General features: G+C 43.3%; 1 protein-coding gene across 1 annotated transcript; it reads left to right on the plus strand.

Annotated features, from left to right (window-relative positions):
• The first annotated feature begins 15,812 nt into the window (after nt 1–15,812).
• Nucleotides 15,813–18,346, plus strand: LOC137381540 (probable G-protein coupled receptor 139). The gene is made up of 2 exons (XM_068054238.1): nt 15,813–15,882; nt 17,448–18,346. Exons 1-2 carry the CDS (start codon nt 15,813–15,815, stop codon nt 18,344–18,346), a joined length of 969 nt encoding a protein of 322 aa, XP_067910339.1.
• Nucleotides 18,347–21,481: the final 3,135 nt, after the last annotated feature.

Here is a 21,481-nt window from a genome sequence, read left to right on the forward strand (position 1 = left end):
AAGATGACAGCAGTGGCTTTCTGGACTCTTGTCTATTAGTAGTGCATGTGAATCACCTTGAAATCATGTCTCTGAGCTCCTTGGAAACCCCCAGCCACAATATCGAGTTCCTCACTCTTGCTCTCCACTTGGTGATTCTTAAGTGCCCTTGGTGTAGTTTCTGTAGGATGTTTAACCTTAAAGCCATTGGAATAACTAGCATTTCGCCATATACTAGCAAGTCATCCACAATAGTAAGATGGCTTCATGATACTTTCTTGAAACTGAGTTATTCGGCATATATTCTGGCAAATCCTTTTGACAAAAGTGTCCTAACTTTTCGCAGACTTCGTCCTCTTTCAGTAGGTATCTAATTTGACGCAATCTTTGAGCAGTTGCCAGAAAATTGTTGTTCTAGTGAAAGCAAAGACTTCCACTTCCTCCAGGAAAGAGGCATCTTCCACTTCAGGTATAGCAATTGTTGCTCTTGATGACGTGTCAGCTGTCAACTGACGTTTCCCTGGGACACATTCAGTTTTTGTGTCATATCTCATTAGTCATTGTCAAAATCTTTGTACCCTTGGGGTAATTTAGCTGGCTCTTTTGAATTGCGCAATGTCACTAGTGGCTTGTTTTGATCTTGAGCTTGATGCCTAGTGCGTAGTCTAAAAATTTTCCCATGCCCATGTTGCTGCTAATGTTTCCTTTTCAATCATAGTGCACCTTCATTCTGTCACTGATAATGAGCAAGAGGCAAAGCACACAGGCCTGCATCGTCCATTTCTTTGAAATCTGGAACAGAACTGCACCTAATCCTGTGGACAATGCATCTGCTGCAATAAAGATCATTAGCCCTTGATCACAATATGCCAATACTTCTGATGAATGTAACATTTCCTTGATGTTCTAAAAAGATTTTTTTCTGGCAGTCTCTCCAGCACCAGGCGTTGCTGTTCTTTAGCAGTTGTAGTGAGGCTCATTAACAGTGGCTAGATTTAGTAGGAATTTCCCAACCTTGTCAAGCAGATCCATGAATCTCTGTAAATCTGTTCGGTTCTTTGGCTATGGGCAACCCTTTATTGCCTTCATCTCCTGTGGATCGATCTTGATGCCAGAGCCATCAATTATGTGGCCAAGGAACTTCACTGTCGATTGTGAGAACACACACTTCTCATTTAATGTGAGACCAGCCTCTTGTAATCTGTGTAATACACTCTACCCTTGTGTCGTGTTCTTCTAGGTTTGGTCCATGAATCATAATTCATTCATATGGCAGCTAGTGCCCTCCAAGCCTTCTAGGATTGTTGGCTTTGTCCACTGGAATATCTCTGGTGCCAACACAATATCGAATGGCAATCTGTTGAAACCAAATCTACTGAAGAGTGTGATAAAGGTGAGTTCACAATTAAGACTCGTCGTCTAAAGCCAACTGCCAGCACCCACTATTTGTGTCTAATTTGGTGAATATGGAGCTTTCTCCCAATTTGGCAAGGTTGTCGTCGACTGATACCAGATGGCAAATCACTGTCTCTACAGCTTAATTTAGTTGGGTAAGGTCCACACAAATCCGAATAGATGCATTTGGTTTCCCTACTGGAACCACCTCAGTGCACCAACTAGTGGATTTCGTTACTGTAGAAATAGCTCCTTGGTTTAGCACGACATTGTTTTTCTTCTTTCCCTTTTCAAGGAGTGGGTGCAGGACCTTCCTCGATGTGAACAAACATACCGGTTTTGCCTCTTTGTTGAGAGTAATGTGATGCTCTGTTTTTAATTTCCCTAAACCTTCAAATAATTTGGGGAATTCAGCTGTAAAATCGCAGAGCTGTTTCTCATGTCCTTTGATCTCTTCCACCCTGCAAAACAGCTGTAAGGCTTAACAAGTTTTCTTAATGAGTAGTGAACAGGCTTGGTTCTTTATATAAAAAATAATTCAGAATGGTGTTATTTCTGTTTGACGTGGTTACTTGTATTTCTCCTATAACCAATAATTGAATCCCTCCCAGCCCATATAATTTTTTGTTGGTTTTCCTAAGCCTTTCCTTCCTCAGCAATGGTGTTTTGTCAGATAGGACAGAAACTTTCTGCTTCCCAGCAATCTTTGTTTTTCTCTTGCACTTCCCCAAGGAAGGGTGTATTGATCATTTCTTTCTTTTTTATTTCATCTATTCTTTTGCGAGTCGACAGTGTTTGGTTCATGCTGGGACAGACCTGCTGAAAGTGCCACCTTTTCTTGCACTAGAAACATTCAACGTCCTGGGCTGGGTAAATTTCCTGTCAGTTTCACTCCCGGCCACGCCTACTGCAATTCAGTGCTGCTGCCCGGAGATGTCCTTCCCACCTCACGGGCTTTCTGGTGCCATTATTCTTGGTCTTTTCCACAGACTCAACTGATTCTAGAATTTTCGAGGTTGGTCTCTGCCGATCCCATAAAGCTAGTAGTTGATTAATTTTTTGGACCTCTGCCTGCCTGCTCAGCAGAATGCTTTTTTGCAAAGTTAAATCCTATTTTGACTGTAGCTGGTCTGACAGCACTTCGTCTGTGACCCTGACTGTTATTCTGTCCTGAATCAGTTCTTCTCACGAGCTCCCATAGTTGCAATCCTCAGCTATTTTATATAGATTGTTCGTAAATGAATCGATACTTTCACCATTTTTTGTGTGTTTTTGTTGAATTTCGCCTTTTCCAGTATAACATTATTTCTGATCTTAAAGTAGCCCTCCAAGGCTTTTATTACTTTGCCATCTGAGTTTCCTTTTCATCAATCCCCAGGGTAGTTAAAATGTCAGCCACACTATCTCCCATGATGTACAGTAAAACACTGACCTGCTCCCTGTCTGGTGCTGCTGCTGGACCCAATGCAGAACAGTACCTGTTGAATCTCTGTATCCATCTCAGCCACGCCAAGGCCTGGTGCCTCCACAGCCACCCAAACCCCCCTGAGCCCCCACGACGCTCAAAGCTCTCCGGTAGGGAAGCTACTTCTCCAATCTTTTCTTTGATGTTTTCAATATTTTCTGTTTTTATCCTACAAAAGTCATTTTTACGCTACCACCTTGTACTATACTGGTCAGTGTGCTGTTAATATTAAATGAGGATAGTAGACTTTGGGTCAAAGTTACAGAAGTTTATTTACAGGAGTCTTATCTCTGAGGCATCTACATTAACACTGAGCAAAAGGAGGTTCCAGATACGGGACATCACATCCTGTGATGATGCTTAAGCTCTGTCTACACAATCTCCCTTGCAACAGCTGCTACACATTTTACTACTCTATCCATCACAAATTAGTCTTTTGGTAATGAACTTTTTATTTCAAAGTTTGCATGTGAGCTGTCCCTCTTTTGCCATCTTTAAGTTAACCCATTATGCTGTTTTACAAGAATATTTTAACTCAGGGTTTCAAGTACATCCCTTCAACTCTCTTCTGGTTCCCAGGCGATTGCCTCTGTACAATTCCCACCCCATAGGCCTTACATATTCTTTAAAACAGCCGCCAAGATTCTCATCAAAAACCCAGAATACTTAAGTCCCATCTGAATCCAATGTGCGATACTCACCACTCAATTTAAATCTGATCACACTCTTGAAAGTGAATCATGCTCACCACAGATACGCAAAGCTAATCAAACTAATTAAGTGTTGTTCTTTAAAGAGGCTCAAACCATCATGATATCATGAAATAATAAACATGAGCACAAAAACAAGTACAATCATAACAAGCAGTACAATGACAAAAAGCATAGAGATGATTCTCAGCCAACAAAGATATTCCATATTATAAATTATCATGCACCACCCATAATCCCCATGGGTAGGCAGTCATTTCACTATGTCAGCATTACAATGTTGTACGTGTATCAAATGTTCATGAGAATTATTAATATCTCTGTTACAGATTGTAGGCTCCGAGACAAGGAGGCAGTTTTCTTTTCAAATGTTCTAAATGTCTTAAAGCCTCCATTCGATGGGTTATTTTCATCTGAATTTCTGTAACGTTGCAGGCCCTATCTTGTAACAAGGTCGAATCCTTGAACTTGATGCAAAGCATAACAGGGGTGCAATCGTCCTGCAGGTCACCTTGTAATTTGTGACTTACGCCTTTGTTACTGTCAGGTGAGGAGGGGGTCTCAGGCTCCCCTTTTGCCCTTCCTCTTGTTTGACTGCAACAGGGTTTATTCATTTTAAAAATAGTGGTTGTGCTTACCATCTCAGTGAATGTGTTACCCCTTTTCCTCCAATGTGATTGCAAAAGAACCTATTAGACAGGTTTTCTTGAGTTTAAACAAGAAAGAGGTAATTTTATTCTACTTAACACTCTAACCCAATTTAAAAATACTAAAATACGCATGCATTCATGTAGACATTCACAGGACTGTCACACACACATAAATAGATTACAAAGGGAAATAGAGGGGTTCCAAAGAAGGGTCACTGACCTGAAACGTTAACTCTGCTTCTCTTTCCACAGATGCTGCCAGACCTGCTGAGTATTTCCAGAATTTCTTGTTCTTATTACCGAGGGAAACAGATTTGATGTTTGGATTAAAGCAAAGAATAAAGGGAATTTAAATACTGTTCGTAAATCCAGTCGTCTTCGACTGAAACTGTAGTCATGAAGTCCTTACTGGTCCAAATGTATTGTGGTTAGCTTGCTCTGCTCAGAGTTCCTGAAGGCAGAATTTGTAGTTTATTCTCTTCCCCTGGTTGCTGGCTGTAGTGGTCTGTTTGTTTGGAGGTCCCCAGTCGCAATCAGTTCTTTCCTTGATATTTTCTGGGAACGTTGATGGGGTTCTGGGGTAGGGGGGGGGGGTGGTGGGTGGTGAGGTGGGGGGATGTGGAAAGAGAGAGAGAGAGGGAGACATAAGGGAACAGCCACGTGCCTTCGTTGCTGTCTTCTCAGTCTGTCTTCTGTCTTTGTGCCAAAACATCCATTCTCTTCAGAGCCACGCAAGCAGTCACATGGTTCTATCAATCCCCTTTGTTTTTAATGAGGTCCAAAGTCTAAAACCCAAAACTCCTCTTCGGGTCGGGGCGGGGGTGGGGTGGGTGGCGGTGGTGGGCGTAGTTGCCTGTGTGTATCCCCCCTACGCCCCCCCGAAAGACAACTCCAATTAGGAATGCCTCAGGTTGATGTTAAATGGCTTGCTAACAAGGATCATCTGGCTATTCGTATTCAGTTAGCCAAAGCATTGTTCTGAGTTGGCCTCTTGTTAGACTTTTTGTCAACAGTCCAATCTCCTGGTGTTTCAAATGTAAATTGCAGTGGCCATCTTAGCTGCTAGTTTCTTTAAAAGTTAAGTTGTAGGATTTTTTTTTTCCATTAAAAGTCTAAGGTAAGTTTCCAACGGCTGAAAGTAATATGTGCCATTTGGCTTATTGGATTTTCGTGACACTTCCGCACCACTCCAAATGAAATGTGATGATGGAAGCATTACATTAAAGGGGTAGAAAAGAAAAAGAGGAAACACACAGTCATTCTCGTTCACTCCCAAATTCACTCATGAATCTCAGAATTGCTGCAGTTGGTTTTTCTCTGCAGCAGTAATGATTTAATTTCCTTCTTTTCTTGGAATTTTTCTGGGGTGGTTATGTGTTGTCAAATGGGGGGAAAGTTTCTTTAGTATCAATTTGTAATACCCCGGAGAGATGCAGCTCAATAAACATGTGGTTGTTGGGATTGCTTGTGGTCTGCAAATTTCCATTATTGTTTCAGGCAAGTTTTTATGCATGTACCAGCTTCAAACCCTCAACTGCTGTTTTTGAAACACGTGGCTTTAACCATTCAGATTCCAGTACCATGATATTTCTTCTCCCTATAGTGCTAGTGGGCAATAAATTGGTCATAAACACCTACGAGGTGTCTGAGATTTCTTCTGGGCCCCCGTTCTTGCAGAATTCTGAACTGAAATTGTTGGATTTGATTAGCTTTGGGTTTGGGCGCTGATCATTGGATTCTTCAGTGGTAGATCCACCCTGACCTCCCTTTTAGTTTTCTGGTGAGTCATATAAGTGCAATTCGCTTTGCAGCATTTTTGTTTCCCTTTTCCCTTCACTGTCAAGATGGTCCCTGTGCTAATCTGCACCACGTCCTCTAGGACATTCCTGCTTGCAGGTATCTGTCCCGATTTCACTGCACTCCCCTGCGGCACTTCGACTAGGTGAGGTATCACCCACTGTTGGTTTACCCTTTGGGCACTTTCCCCGTCTCCACAGATTTCCGTAAATGCTGTTAGCAGCCTTGGTAGGGTGCCTCTTTGGCCAACATTTACGTTGGAAGGTGTGGGGTCTAATTTTTCCAACATTTCAAGGTTGGCTCATCGCACAGTTGTGACTTCCATTTAGGAAGTCTCCCGGCCCTCCTTTAACTTGTCCCCACTGTCTTTTTCGTCCCCTTCCTCTCTAACTGTCTGACAGACCTGTGCTTGTCTGTCTCTTTTTGTTTTTGGCAGGGATCCCTCACAATCCACCAGCAATCTGTTGAGGGGTTCCCCAAAAGTCAATATGGGGATGAGGGGTGCAACTTTACAAGCAGGTTGGGTCTTCCCCACAATCTGATACGTGTGGCACGTTTTGCAGAACTCTACCACATATTTTTGGCCAATCAAAGTGCTTTCTTATGTGGGCTTTGGATTTTTGTACACTGACCTCCAGCCATTCGAAGCTCATGGGCCATTCATAATATTTCTTTACAGTATTATGTCTGGTGAACCACTGCCCACTCTCGGTCGGCAGGTCTGTGAGGAGGTTTCTACCTCCTCATCAGCACCTCATTGTTTACATAGTAGCATTCAGGGACGCCCTCTGCTTCAGTTTCAGTTTGGGAAATCTGTGCCTACTTCTTTAATACCGTGTCATCTTGCTGAGTCTCAACTAGGGAAGATCTGTCCAACCCATTGTTTGAGCCCTCTAACTTTCCAAAGAAGGTTCAGACAGCCAGATAGTGGAGACACCTATCTGCAGTGTCAGTTCAGCCTCCTCCAATGGAGCTGTTTTAGCCATGGACCCAGTCACTACACAGTCAGAGGAAATGATGGGGAAAGTCCGCTGCAAACGGTCCATCTCTCTACCCTCCTTTGGTCTCCCTACCACTACTGGGGAAGGTACCGCCTTCGCACGCCCCCAGATCATTACTCAGGATCAGGTTGACCTTGTCCGCAGGCAAACCAGGGAGAGTCCTCACGCTCACTGGTCCCGAAAATAGGTCACACTCCAAGTGCACCTGTTATAAAGGTATGGGCGTACCCCACCCTCCAATATCATTCATTACCACTCTCACATTCACTGGACTCTCTGGTGAAAAGATCATGCCTTTTCCCAGCAGAAGGGATCTGATGGCCCCTGTATCCCTGAGTATGATGATGGGCTTGTTTGCCTCACTCGAGGGTAGCGGGTTACTTTCCCTTGGGATACTGATATCCTGATATCCTTCAGGGATTTTGTTAACGTTTGCTGCAATCACAGCTGTATGTTTACTGGGTCTTTGTGCTGCTGCATATCAAGTCACAGCCTGCTCTGCTGCCAGTGCCGGAGGGTAGAAGCGGGCTGTCTGGTGTTACAGGACTATGAGGATGGAAGCAGTAGAGGGAAGATCTCCAGAGGTGATGCTCTGCTGTGCTCTGTCTCCTGCACTTGTCTTGTGTGCCTTGAGTAATCCTAGAGGTTTTCCCCATAACTTCCAGCAGTCAGTTTGGAGGTGACCTGCCTTGTTACAATGGAAGCACTCAGGTCTTCGGGTCTCACTCCTGCTCTCGGCACTACCTTTTTGGCTTGATGAGGGCCCCCTGTGTGTCCAGCTTTTCTTTTTCGCCCAGGGCTGCTTGTGGTCTTATCACCCTCCCACATTTTATCAATTTCGTGGTTGTGGGGGTGACTATGGAATGGTTTCCCTGGGGTAAGGACCGATGTACAAGAGAAAATTCATCAGCCTGAATTGCGGCTTGCCTGGTTGTATATACCTTTGTTGCTTTATGTGGGTTTTAACAGAAAGAGGAAGTAAGTTACAAAATTTCTCGAGAAGAATTACCTCTCTGAGGTTTTCATATGTGGGCTGTACATTAAGGGCCTTTAGCCACTGGTCAAAAGCAATCTGCTTAACTGTTTCAAACTCAAGGTAAGTTTGGCCAGGCTGCTTCTGGACAGTTCAGGATTTCTGGTGGCACGCTTCCAGTACTAGCTCATATGCCCCGAGGATAGCATTTTTAGTCAATTCATAACTTTCACCTGGCAACAGTGAATAAACCTCGTGGGCTTTTCCTGTTAGCTTGCTTTGTAACAACAGGGTCCAGCTCTCAGCTGGCTGTTTAAACTGTCTTGCAATCTTTTCAAATGTGACAAAAAATGCTTCCACATCTCCCTCATTGAACTTTGGTATCAACCGGGAGTACTTAAACAGCTCACAACATAGCCTTGAGCTAGGGGCATCTTCCTTACTGGGGGTACTGTGGCGCCCACTAGTTAATTCAAGCCAACTTAATTCTCGTTCCTCCTTCTCCTTCTGGAAAGTTCTCTGTTTTTCCCTTTCTTCATAATCTCTCTGCTCTTTCTGTCTCTGTCTTCAATTCGAGTTTCCTCTGTTCGAATGTTATTTTTGCTAACATTACCCTGCCACATTCTGACTCTAACACTGGGCTGAGTTTTATCAGCCCCTTGAGGTTGGAGGTTGTACGGGGGTGTGTGGGGGGCATAAAATGCTTGCGAGAGTGGCCCGCCATGACTTCCGACACTAAGAAAGCCCCATCGCATTTTACCGGCAGCGGCGAGGTTTCGGAGTGGCACCCCACCGCTTGGCGGCAGAGCCTTCATTTAAATATTAAAATCAATTTAAAAAACATGCAAATCAACTTGGCAGCCATCCCACACCAATATTACAGCCACCAGCTGCAATTCGCGTGCCTTCGAAATTCTGTTTGGAATTCCAAGGTGAGACACTGTTGGGGAGGGGGGAGGAGTGAAAATATCAGGGCGGGAGGGGGCAGAGAGCGGGGAAAACATTTTTTATTGGCTGTGGGGATGGTGGGAATGTGTTGAAGGGGAAATGTGATGAGGTTGGGGGGAAAGTTTTGGGTGGGAATAAAGTTTATGTTCGTCACATAGGCCAATAAAACAAAAGCATTAGGTGTGGTTGGGAAAGGGCCTCCAGGTTGTAATTATTTTTCGAAACAAATTCCACAGTAATATTACTTTAAAAATTCAACATTTGCTCAAGACTTGAAGCCCTTCAGAAATGGCATCCAGCGCCTGCGCGGTAGCACCAGACACCATTCGTTGGGACCGCGCGGTTGCCCCCTCTACGTCATTGAGGGTGCTCCGCCCCCTCCATTTAAAAGAGCCCGCGGCGTGAAGTATTGTGGGGGCTCAGCAATGGCGCATCCATGCATGAATGCTACCGACTTCAAAGCACAGTGTCACCATGAGTGGCGCGCTAATAAAATTCAGCCCCCTGTCTCTGAATCTTCAGGTTCAAGTGAAAAATGTTTGGCCACAAGTCTCAGGATTTCGGATTTCTTAGTTTTTGCATAATGGCTTCGCACCGCAGCCTCACAGCTCCAGCGACCCGGGTTCAATTCTGGGTATTTCCTTTGTGGAGTTTGCAAGTTCTCCCTGTGGCTGCGTGAGTTTTCTCCGGGTGCTCTGGTTTCCTCCCTCAAGCCAAAAGACTTGCAGGTTGGCAGGTAAATTGGCCATTATAAATTGCCCCTAGTATAGGTAGGTGGTAGGGAAATATAGGGACAGGTGGGGATGTGGTAGGAATATGGGACTATTTTATAATTAGTATAAATAGGTGGTTGATGGTCGGCACAGACTCGGTGGGCTGAAGGGCCTGTTTCAGTGCTGTATCTCTAAACTAAACTAACTGCCCAGCTACATTTCTCAACTCTTCAATTTGTAAGAACTTTAACCTCTCCCAAGTTACTTCACCCGGGCTTGGGAAGGTACTGGCCTCGGATGTGGGCATGTTAGTATTCTAGAAGTGAAAATCACAAGAAAACCTGTATCGAAGTTATTTTGATAGGGATCAATTTGCTTTCCCATTTCCAACTTCTCTTTTGTCCTTGGTTATGACCCCAGACTCTAGCCCACAAAATTTATGTTGCAACCAGGTGAGGAGGAGGTCTCAGACTCTCCTCTCGCCCGCTTCTTGTTTGACCACAGCAGGGTTTATTCTTTTTGAGAAACAGTGGTTATGCTTCCCACTTCAGTGAGTGTTTTACCTTTTTCCACTAAGGTCATTGCAAAAGAACTAATTGGACAGGTTTTCTTGAGTTTAAACAAGGAAGAGGTAAGTTTACTTGTACTTAACACTCTAACTCACTTTAAAAACACTAAAAATACACTACACATTCATGCATACATTCACACGAGAGTTACACACACACAAATAGATTAGAGAGGGAAGCAGATTTGGTGGTTGGATTCAAGTCCAGAATAAAGGGAACTTAAATACGATAAGTAAATCCAGTTGTTCTCGGCTGAAGTTGTATTCTTGAAGTCCTCACTGATCAAATTGCATTGTGGTTGGCTTGCTTTGCTCAGAGTTTTCCTGAAGGCAGAATTGATAGTTGATTTTCTTCTGCTGGTTGCTTGTTGAAGCAGTCTGCAGGCTTGTGGGGGTACTGGTTTCCCAGTCGCAGATGATTCTTTTCTTGATATTTTCGGGAGAGAGAAAGTGAAAAACAGGGGGCAGTCACCTTCTTATTTGCTGTCCATTCAGTTACTACCCGTCTGCAGCTTGTGTGACAAAACCTTCATTTTTTTTCAGAGAGGAGCAGGCAGTCACATGGTTCAATCAATCCCCTTTCCTTTTAAGGAGGTCCAAAGTCTAAAACCCAAAACTCATCTTCGGTATTGCCAGTGTGAATCTACGGAGGGACATCACCTCTTTTGAATGCCTCAGGATGACTTTGAATGGCTCACTAATGAGGATCATCTGGCTAATCTACTCAGTTAGCCAAAGCATTGTTCTAGCTGGCCTTCCTGTTAGACTTTTTTGTCTCCAATTCAATCACCTGGTGTTTCAAATGTAAATTGCAGTAGCCATCTTAGCTGCTTTTTAAAAAAGTTACCGTAGGTTTTTTCCCATTAAAAGTCAAATGCAAGTTTCCAACCAATGAAATTAATATTTCCCATTTGGCATCACGGGGTTTCCTGACCGTGCCACAGATAAAGCTCAACGCACAACATGAGGGCTCATGGGGTTGGGGGTAATATATAAGCATGGATGGGGGATTGATTAACGGACTGGAAGCAGAGAGTAGGGATAAAAGGGGCATTTTTAAGTAGGCAGACAGTGAATAGTCGCGTGCCCCAAGGATCAGTGCTATGGCCTCAGCTATTTAAAATCAATATCAATGACTGATGATGAGACAGAGTGTAATGGATCCAAGTTTGCAGATGAGACAAAGTTACATGGGAATGTAAGCTGTGAGGAGGGAATTAAGAGAATATGAAGCGATATAGACAGTTTAAGTGAATGGGAAATAAGGTGGAAGATTGATTATAATAAAAGCAAAATACTGCAGATGCTGAAAATCTGAAATAAAAACAAGAAATGCTGGAAATACTCAGCAGGTCTGGCAGCATCTATGGAGAGAGAAGCAGAGTTAACGTTTCAGGGCAGGTCCAGTTCTGATGAAGGGTCACTGAACTGAAGCGTTAACTCTGCTTCTCTCTCCACAGATGCTGCTCGACCTGCTGAGTATTTCCAGCATTTCTTGTTTTTATTTATTATTATGGAAGATTGATTATAATGTGAGGAACTGTGAGGTTATTCATTTTGGTAGTCAGAATAGCAAATCAGAATATTTTTTAAAAGGCATAAAACTTGTAAATGTTGATGTTTAGAGAAAGTTGGGTGTACTCGTACAAGGAACACAGAACTTAGCATGCAGGTATGGCATGCAATTAGGAAAGCAAATGGTGAGTTGGCCATTATTGCAAGTGGATTGCAGTACAGGAATTACTAAGTCTTGCTACAATTGTACAAGGCTTTGGTGAGACCACACCTGGAGTACTGTGTGCCGCTTCGTTCTCCATATTTAAGGAAGAATATACTTGCCTTAGAGACAGAACAGTGAAGGTTCACTAGATTGATTCATGGAGGAGAGGGTTGTCCTTTGACGAGAGGCTAAGTAAACTGGGTCCATATTCTCTAGAGTTTCGTAGAATGAGAGAAATCTCATTGAAACATATAAAATTCTGAAGGGGCTTGACAGGGCAGATACTGAGACATTTTTTCCCCTGGCTGGGGAATTTAGAGAAAGGCACAGTCTCAGGATAATGTGATGATCATTTAGGTCTGAGATGAGGAGCAATTACTTCAGTCAAAGGGTTGTGAATCTTTGAAGGGTAGTAGATGCTCCAGAATTGAATAAATTAAGCAATGGTTATGGGGAGTGGGTGGGAAAGTGGAATTGAGGCCGAGGGTCAGTCATGATTACATTGAAGGGTGGAGCAGGCTCGACGGGTCGTATGGTCTACTTCTGCTTTTGTTTTTATGTTCTTATTGTCATATGCACACTCCTCAATGACCTGAAATGTTAACTCAGTTTCCTTCTCCACAGATGCTGCCCGAACTGCTGAGTATTTCCTCTTTTTTTGTTTTTCTTTCAGATTTCGGGCATCTGCAATATTTTCCTTTTCCATTCTTAATCTAAGGATTATCTCAGTTTTTGAATAGGCTCTGTAACACATTGTGTCCATAGGGCAAGGCTCAATTCTTCATCTAAATATTATCTCAGATTGAGATTGGGCAGAATCTCCCTGCCCACAGAGGTGAGTTTGAAGGTGAGACCAGGAATACATTTTGAAATGAGGGTGTTTGGTCATTGGCCCATTTCATTCCTGCTTCTGGGTGATCTTGTTGGACGGGTGTCACCACTGGCAGCAACTATCCACCTGGCAGTGGCATGTAGTCAATTTGAATATTTAATTACCAGTTGTGGGCAGATTGGGGACACTGCTGGGATCTTCCCAGAGGTGGATAGTCTCCCACTGAAGGCAGAGCTCAGACACTGCCTGTAGATTGACTTGTTGGCGGCTGGCCACAGTGACTGCAGGCCTTCCTATTCTTACCACACCACAGACCCACTTCTGCCGGAGGGGCACAGTTGCGGCCAGTGGCCATCCTTTGGGGAGCGCGGGCTGGGGGTGCGGTGTTGGTCGGAGGTGGTGGGAAGCAGGTTTCATCCACTCCACAATGATGGCCTGGCAGCTGTTGCCAGAAACAAAATGTTTACAATTGGGACACATCTTCCGAGGGCGCCTCCATCTTGAGATCTATCCATCATGTTCTTCTACCCGCCGCAGCAGCACCCACCTCTCCTGGTGGGGTTGCCAGCAGGACAACGTGGTGCACCCTCCCTTTGAGCCAGCCAGATGCAGAATTGACTGTCTCCGGTAGCAAAGCACAGGCAGGCATCCCCAGCAAGATTGGGACCCGCTTTGCCTCAGAAAGTATTCAAAAATGGTAAGGTTGGGCCCATTGTGTCCACAGGATAAGCCTACATTTCTTAATTAAGGTAACACCTCAGGTAGGATTGTTTCACAAATTTACTGGACACGATGTAACTTGTAAGGTCGTTAAAGGGGAATCACTAGATGTGGTGCCCTTAGATTTCCAAAAGGCACTAAATAAGATGACACACAATTGGTTATTATGTCAGGTCAGGGCTCATGGAGTTGGGGTAATATATTAGCATGAATAGTGGATTGGGAGCAGAGAGTAGGGATAAATGGGGCACTTTCAAGTTGGGGGGCTGTCACACGTCGAGTGATGCAAGGATCAATGCTTGGGCCTCAGCTATTTACAATCCATATCAATGACTTAGATGAAGAGAGCAAGACCAATATACTTAAGTTTGCAGATTATACAAAGCAGTTGGGAATGTAAGCTGTGTGGAGGACTCAAAGAGGCTGAAAAGCAATATAAGTTGGAGAATTCAGTGGGAAACAAGTTAACAGTTAGAGTATAAGTGGGTAACTGTTAGGTTATTCAGTTTTGTTGTAAGAATAGAAAAACAGAATATTTATAAGGTACGAAATTCTAAATTTTGATGTTCAAAGAAACCTGTGCCAGGAATACAAAAAAACTAGCATGCAGGTACAGTAAGCAATTATGAAGGCAAATAGCATGTTGGTCTTCATTGCAAGGGGACATTCCCACTTCTGACCTTATGATGGAGGGGAGGTCAGTTGATGAAGCAATTGAAGATGGTTGGACCGAGGACACTGTCCTGAGGAACTCCTGAAGTGTTTTCCTGGGACTGCTTTGATTGACCTCCAACAATCACAACTATCTTCCTTTGTGCTAAGTATGACTCCAATCAGCAGAGATTTATCTCCCTGATTCCCATTGACCCCAGTTTTTCTAGGGTACCTTGATGCCATACTGAGTTAAATGGTGCCTTGATGTCAAGGACAGTCACTCTCACCACACCTTTGGAGTTCAGCTCTTTTGTCTATGTTTGAACTTAGGCAGTAATGAGGTCAGGAGATGAGTAGCCCCGGCAGAACCCAAAATGAGCGTCAGTGTGCTGGTTATTGCTGAGCACATGTCACTTGCCAGCACTGTCAATGACCCCTTCTATCATTTGCTGATGATCAGGAGTAGACTGATACAGCGATAATTGGCCACGTGCAATTTGTCCTGCCTTTTATGCACAGGACATACCTGGACATTTTTCCGCATTGCCGGGTAGATGCCCGTGTTGTGGCTATACTGGAACAGCTTGGCTGGGGGCGCAGCTAGTTCTGGAGCACAAGTATTCAGTGCTATTGCTGAAATGTTGTTCAGGCCCATTGCATTTGCAGTGTTCAGTGCCTTCAGCATCATTAAATCAAGTCTAACTTGTTCCCTTGTCGGTACTAAAACATGGCAGTTTAGAAAACTGTCCTGGATACGCTTTAGTAACTAATTGCCTTTGTGACTTGAGCAGTTTTGCCTCTCCCCGTTTATGTGACAATTATAACTGTTTTTCCTTTTGCCACTCGGTTCTCTGCTCGCTCTTTGTGTACATCCTGCTGTCAGAATTCCAGTGCTGCATCTCTAAGTCAGGAGGTTTGTAGATAACTTTCACTGGAGTCTTCCATATCTTGCTGGTCCTTAACTGTATCCAGAGTACCTCCACTGCCTTCGTTTAAATGCTGATTTTCTCTCTTTCTATTGTTACAGCACTGTTTATTTAGATCAATATTGCTGCTTCTCCTTATTTTCTTGGTTCCCTGTACTCTCTAAAGACTTTGTAGCCTGGAATATTAAACTTCCATTCAGCCCCATCTCTGCAATAACCCTTGAGCTGAATTTCAATCTTTGGACGAGAATCGTAAGCGAATCTGATATGAAACCCAATAACTGGATTCTGCAGCATGTTGGTCCTTTGATATTGATCAGGAGAAAAAGAATGGATAACTTTCTTAAAATTGTACATCAGATGCTGTGACTAATTGAGGTGTCAATTTTCTCACCTGGGCTGCAAGAGCTTCCCCCTGGATGAAAGTTATGAAACCCAGAACAGTCTTGTGTGTGTCGCAGCCCCATCGTTACCAGCCACATCAGGATTTCTATTTTATTTTTTTAAATTAACATTTCATATTATAACTTTGGAGTTTCACTTTAAAATTGTGCAATAATTATTCATCTGTACAGTCATTATCAATGACAATGATACAATAACACGACTGTTTAATTAAGTTATTCAAATAACTATAACAGATAATTAGATTCTGCCATCTAATTGTGTCAGTGGGGAGTTAACATTAGAAATAAGTACGAGGCTCTTGGAATGCATGACAGAGCGTGTGTGAGATTCCAAGCACAAACTTCTCGCAAAAAATGCATGCCCCACCAAGCGGTCTGGTGTATGCCATTTACTACCCCGTTATTGCAGCTATCGCAGTCCCAGGTAATTCTGCAGGTTATTCATTGTAAAATGCTTTTGTTAACCAGATTTGCAGAGTAACTGGCTATTCGATATTTTAGCATGAACATGTTTCTTGCAGTCACTGGTCCCAGTTCAATCAGGGATAATTCAGACTCAGGCAGTACAAATGGAAATCACACTCGTGGATTTATTGATGGAACTGACTGATCATGATTGAACTGCACTCTGGTTTTAATTTTCGTTCACTATTTGTAATCATAACTGCATTTAATAAATAATTTTAAAATAATAATATTAGTTTAGTAGCTGCTTCATTAAATGATTAAATGTGACTTTGCATTGATAACTACAGAGAAAACATTAAATTGTTGGGCTCTTTTGAGGATGCATTGGTCCCGTTGAATACAATGAGTAAACATATCGAAAGTAAATTGTAGGTCAATGAGTGGATGAAACAAATTGAAATAATGTAGTATTGGCAGTCATTGATCTGTAGTATTTACAAGAAGCGCCCCATTTCGGACTTTGGTTCTATGTCTTGTTATCCGTTCTTTCCATCTATTACTGTCCTTCTCAATCAACTACCTGGCCTTTTCCCTGAAAACACTGAACAAAATGTAACGCTCTGTCTTCTTTGTACCGACAGATACTTCTGAATATTCCACTTCCAACTCTTTCTTCCAATCATTGCATGGGTACCAACTCCACTATGTCGGATACCTCCCTCAAATGAGGCCATTTCCGGTCTGGGGACAGGAACTGACCAATCTTACTTTCCAGCTGTTCATTCCTGGCTATTCCTGCTCCATTATCCATTCGGGAGCATTTAAGCTTTTACGCTTCACCTGCATGGAGGATGTTTAGTTGTTCGAGTGTATATCAGTCACGTGTTTCCCGTTCCTCTTGTTGTGCCTTCAATGCTCTGACTGTAAGACACATTCTCACAGCGAGTAGAGACTGCAGGAGACTCTGGGCCAAAAGCAATGGAAAGAATCACAGTGACCCAGAGATGGAGAGACGCAGAAAGTCCATTGTTTTACTCTTCACCAGTTTCATCCTGTTATTGATGTTTTCTGTTATAAATTTCCTTTATGTCACAATTTATAATGGTTATTAACCAAATGCTTCCAATTTAAATGACTCAAAGTTTATTCTCCAGGAAAGTTCAAATATGCTTCAACTTTTGAGTTGCTGCACTAATACGTGTATTTATGTAGAGACCCAGAGAAAATTCCGTCAGAAGTTCGTTCAAGGAATCCATTTACTCACTTTGGGTGTCACAGACTTGTTTAATGTGATTGTTCATCCAGCCAGGCGCCATCAGTTTAGCTCACTCTGGACTCTGAGTGAGAAAACTGATGAGTTGTTAAGTCCCTCCATGGAACTTAAGTGCGCTGTCAAGGTTGAGGATAGCAAATACTAACAGACTGCGTTGTTACTGAAGCTTTGGTGCTTTCATGAGACGTTGAGATGACTCTTCATCAGTGCAACGATTAAACAAGCTATAATGAGAATATAATCTGGTCAAATGAATGCTTCTACTTGCAATCTGCTTTCTAATTTCCCTTTATTTCGCCTTCTTGCAGCTAATTTAGTGGCGATTGCGATCCTATCCCGGGGAAGGTGCGGTCTCTCCAAATGTATCACTCGATATTTGGTGTCCATGGCGGTGACGGATTTCCTGGTGGTTATCACAGGAGTGATATTAAACCGCATAGTTGGTATTTATTTTCCACTTAGTGTCTTGTCCATCACTCCGGCCTGTAGTCTCAGCAATGCACTCATTTTTGCATCTAGAGACAGTTCGGTCTGGTTAACGGTCGCTTTCACCTTCGATCGATTTGTGGCCATTTGTTGCCAGAACCTGAAAACAAAATACTGCACTGAAAAAACAGCAGCTGTGGTTATCGGAACGGTGTGTGCTCTGTTCTCTGTTAAAAATGTTCCTTCGTACTTTATGCATGAGGCGAAGTACATCATTGAAAATATCCCATGGTATTGCGATATCAAATTAAGCTTTTACACTTCACCTGCATGGAGAATGTTTAACTGGTTCGACTGTATGTCAGTCCCGTGTTTACCATTCCTCTTGCTGCTGCTGTTCAATGCTCTGACCGTCAGACACATTCTGGTGGCGAGTCGATACCGCAGGAGACTCTGGGCCAAAAGCAATAGAGAGAATCACAGTGATCCAGAGATGGAGAGCCGCAGAAAGTCCATTGTTTTACTCTTCACCATCTCGGGCAGTTTCATCCTGTTATGGACGCCTTCTGTTATAAATTTCTTTTATGTCACAATTTCTGATGGTTATTACCCAAATGGTTCCAATTTAAATGACCCAAAGTTTATTCTCCAGGAAAGTTCAAATATGCTTCAACTTTTGAGTTGCTGCACTAACACGTGTATTTATGTAGGGACCCAGAGCAAATTCCGTGATGAATTAAAGAATATGATCAAATACCCATTGAATATAATCATGAGTTAAATTACGACCAGAATAAATCCCAGTTTTAATCCTCAATATATCCTGTGCTGGAATTTTAATTCATTCATTGTATGTGGGCAGCACTGTCAAGGCCAGCATTTATTGCCCATTACTAATTGCCCATGAGAAGGTGGTGCTGAGCCATCTTCTTGGACTCCTGCAGTGCATTTGGCATAGGTATACCCACAGTATTATGAGAGAGTGAGTTCCAGGATTCTCACCCAGTGACGGTGAATGAACGGCAATATAATTCCAGGTAAAGGTTTAGATTAGATTAGAGATACAGCACTGAAACAGGCCCTTCGGCCCACCGAGTCTATGCCGACCATCAACCACCCATTTATACTAATCCTACACTAATCCCATATTCGTACCACATCCCCAGCTATCCCTATATTTCCCTACCACCTACCTAAACTAGGGACAAGTTATACTGGCCAATTTACCTATCAACCTGCAAGTCTTTGGCATGTGGGAGGAAACCAGAGCACCCGTTGGAAACCCACGCAGACACAGGGAGAACTTGTAAACTCCACACAGGCAGTACCCAGGACTAAACCGGGGTCGCTGGAGCCGTGAGGCTGCGGTGCTAACCACTGCACCACTGTGCCGCCCTGATGTATGGCTTGGGAAGGGAACTTGCAGGTGGTGGCTTTCTCATGTGTCTGCTGTCCATGTCGTTCTGGGATGTCGAAGTTGCAGGTTTGTCAGAAGCGTTGGAGAGTTGCTACAGTGTATCTTGTAGATGGTGCACAGTGCAGCTATGGTGATCTCGTGATGGATGGAGTGAATGTTTAAGGGGGTAGGTGAGCACAAATCAATCAGGCTGTATTGTCCTGGATGCTGTCGAGCTTCTTGAGTGTTGGTGGAGCTGCACACATCCAGGCAATTGGGGAGTATTCCATCACACTGCTGACTTGTGTCTTATTTATGGTGAGAGTGCTTTGCGGAGTCAGGAGGTGAAGCACTTGCGGCAGAATAGCCAACATCTGATCTGGTCATGTAGCCTCTGTATTTATATGGATGGTCTAGTTAAGTTTCTGATCAATGATGAGCTCCAGGATCTTGACAGTGGATACCATGATAGTAGTTCCACTGAGTGTCGAGGGGAGCTATTTAGACTCTTTCTTGTTGGAGATGGTCATTGCCTAGCACATGTGTAACGCAAATGCTACATTATTTTGTTCCACATTCAATAGGCAGCCTGTGCCTTTGAAAACTGCATCGCTGACTATCAGACCATTCCAGGAACCGAACCAGAGAATATTCCACAAAACAATACATTTTGGAACATAACTGAGTTGTCAGAAAACTTTATTGATGGTCATGCGAGGCCATGTCTTTTGCTGGACTGGACCAAGCTTGGGACAATCCAACTTCCCAGGTTAAACCGAGGTACATAGACATTCACAGTGAGAAATTCACAACCTGCAGTGACCACAGGTACCAGGACATTCATTGTGAGAAAGTCTCACACCCTTGGTAACCGCAGGTACCTGGACATTCACTGTAAGGAAGTCCCACACCCTCAGTGAACACAGGTACCCGGACAATCACAGTGTGAAAGGCCCACACCCTCGGTGAACACAAGCACCTGGACATTCACAGTGAGAAATGTCCCACATGCTCACTAAACACTGGTACCTGGACAGTCACTGGGAGAAAGTACCAAACCCTCAGTGAATACAAATACCTGGAAATTAACCGTGAGAAAGTCCCATCCACAAAGTGAAGCTCAGGTACATCGAGTGTCTCAGTTGTTTGACCCGAGTTTTAGGTTCACCCACAAGCGATAATTTCCTCTCTATCAAACCTTTTCATTATTTTAATGCCATATGATCTCCCCAGTGCCACGTTATGCGACGTCCCATGTATCACTTCATGTGAAAAATCCCAGTAGCCCGTCATGTGATCTCACAGTATCTCTACATGCGGTCATGCCAGTACATAAATATGTGATACCTAATCTCGCAATGCGATCACGTCCATGTATAGCCATGTGATCTTGTCATGTGATTCCCGTGCCTCACCATGGAGTCGCCCGAGTACCTTGCTATGTGATCTTCCAATAACGCTTCACCTGATCACCCCACTACCTCACCATATGACCTTACCAGTACCTTGTCATGTCAATTTCCCCAAGCACTCATCATGTGATTTACTCAGTTCCTCAACATGCAATTTCTCCAGTAGCTTACTATGTGTATAACTTAGTACTTCGGCATATTAACTGTGAAATACCTGGTCATGTGATATCTCATTGCCTCACGATTTATCTCCCCATACTGCATCATTTGAACCTTGCAATATAATATCTCCAGCATATCTCCATGTGATCTTCCCAGTGCCTCCCCACCAATACCCCGCCATTTGATACCACAATACCTCACCATATGATGTCCCCAGGACTCTCCATGTGATCTTTCCATTACCTCACCATATGATCTTCGCAGTATCTGGCCATGGCATCTCTCCAGTTGTTAACTCAAGGGGTTCGTGCAGTTATGGTGATTAGGAAGATGAAGTCTCCATGTACAAGTAAGAAATAAAAATGAATATAAATATAAACACATTAGTTATAGATAAACAGGCCATTAAACTAAATACAGCAATAAAAAAGAATATTAAATACATCAAATAATATACAACTAACTACAAATATTTACAGCAAAGGATAGATCATCCAAAAAGGTTAATGCCAGTGTTAATGCTCCACTCAAGCTTCTTCTCACCCTTCTCCATCTCCCCCATTCATATTTCCTTCCATCTTTTCTCCCTTCGTGTGTTTTTCTAGCTTCCCTTTAAAAGCATCTATGCTATTAGCGTCAACTACTCCATGCAGTAACGAGTTCCATATTCTCACCACTCGCCAGGTAAAGACGTTTCTCCTGAATTCCCTACTGGATTAATTAGTGCCTATCTTATATTAATGGTCCTTAGTTGTGGTTTCAACAGCAACTGGAAACATCCTCTCTCAGGCAACCCTATCAATGTGAAAACCGACCGCTCCAGTCAAAACCCTCAGTCAAAATATACGGTTCTGATTGTGGTGGGAGAAATGCATTGATAATTCAATCCCATTGCTCCACAAATCGCCTAACATATCATTTACAACTTTCCAAATTAAAGAAAGAC

Source organism: Heterodontus francisci, chromosome 22 (assembly GCF_036365525.1).
Source record: "Heterodontus francisci isolate sHetFra1 chromosome 22, sHetFra1.hap1, whole genome shotgun sequence".
In the NCBI taxonomy this organism is placed as follows: Eukaryota; Metazoa; Chordata; class Chondrichthyes; order Heterodontiformes; family Heterodontidae; genus Heterodontus; species Heterodontus francisci.

Excerpts from the sequence above, each read along its gene's own strand:
- LOC137381540 (XM_068054238.1), top strand. The coding sequence starts at position 15,813 with ATGCATGCCCCACCAAGCGGTCTGGTGTATGCCATTTACTACCCCGTT. Across the intron at positions 15,883-17,447 it reads TGCAGCTATCGCAGTCCCAG|CTAATTTAGTGGCGATTGCG; the intron begins GTAATTCTGCAG and ends GCCTTCTTGCAG.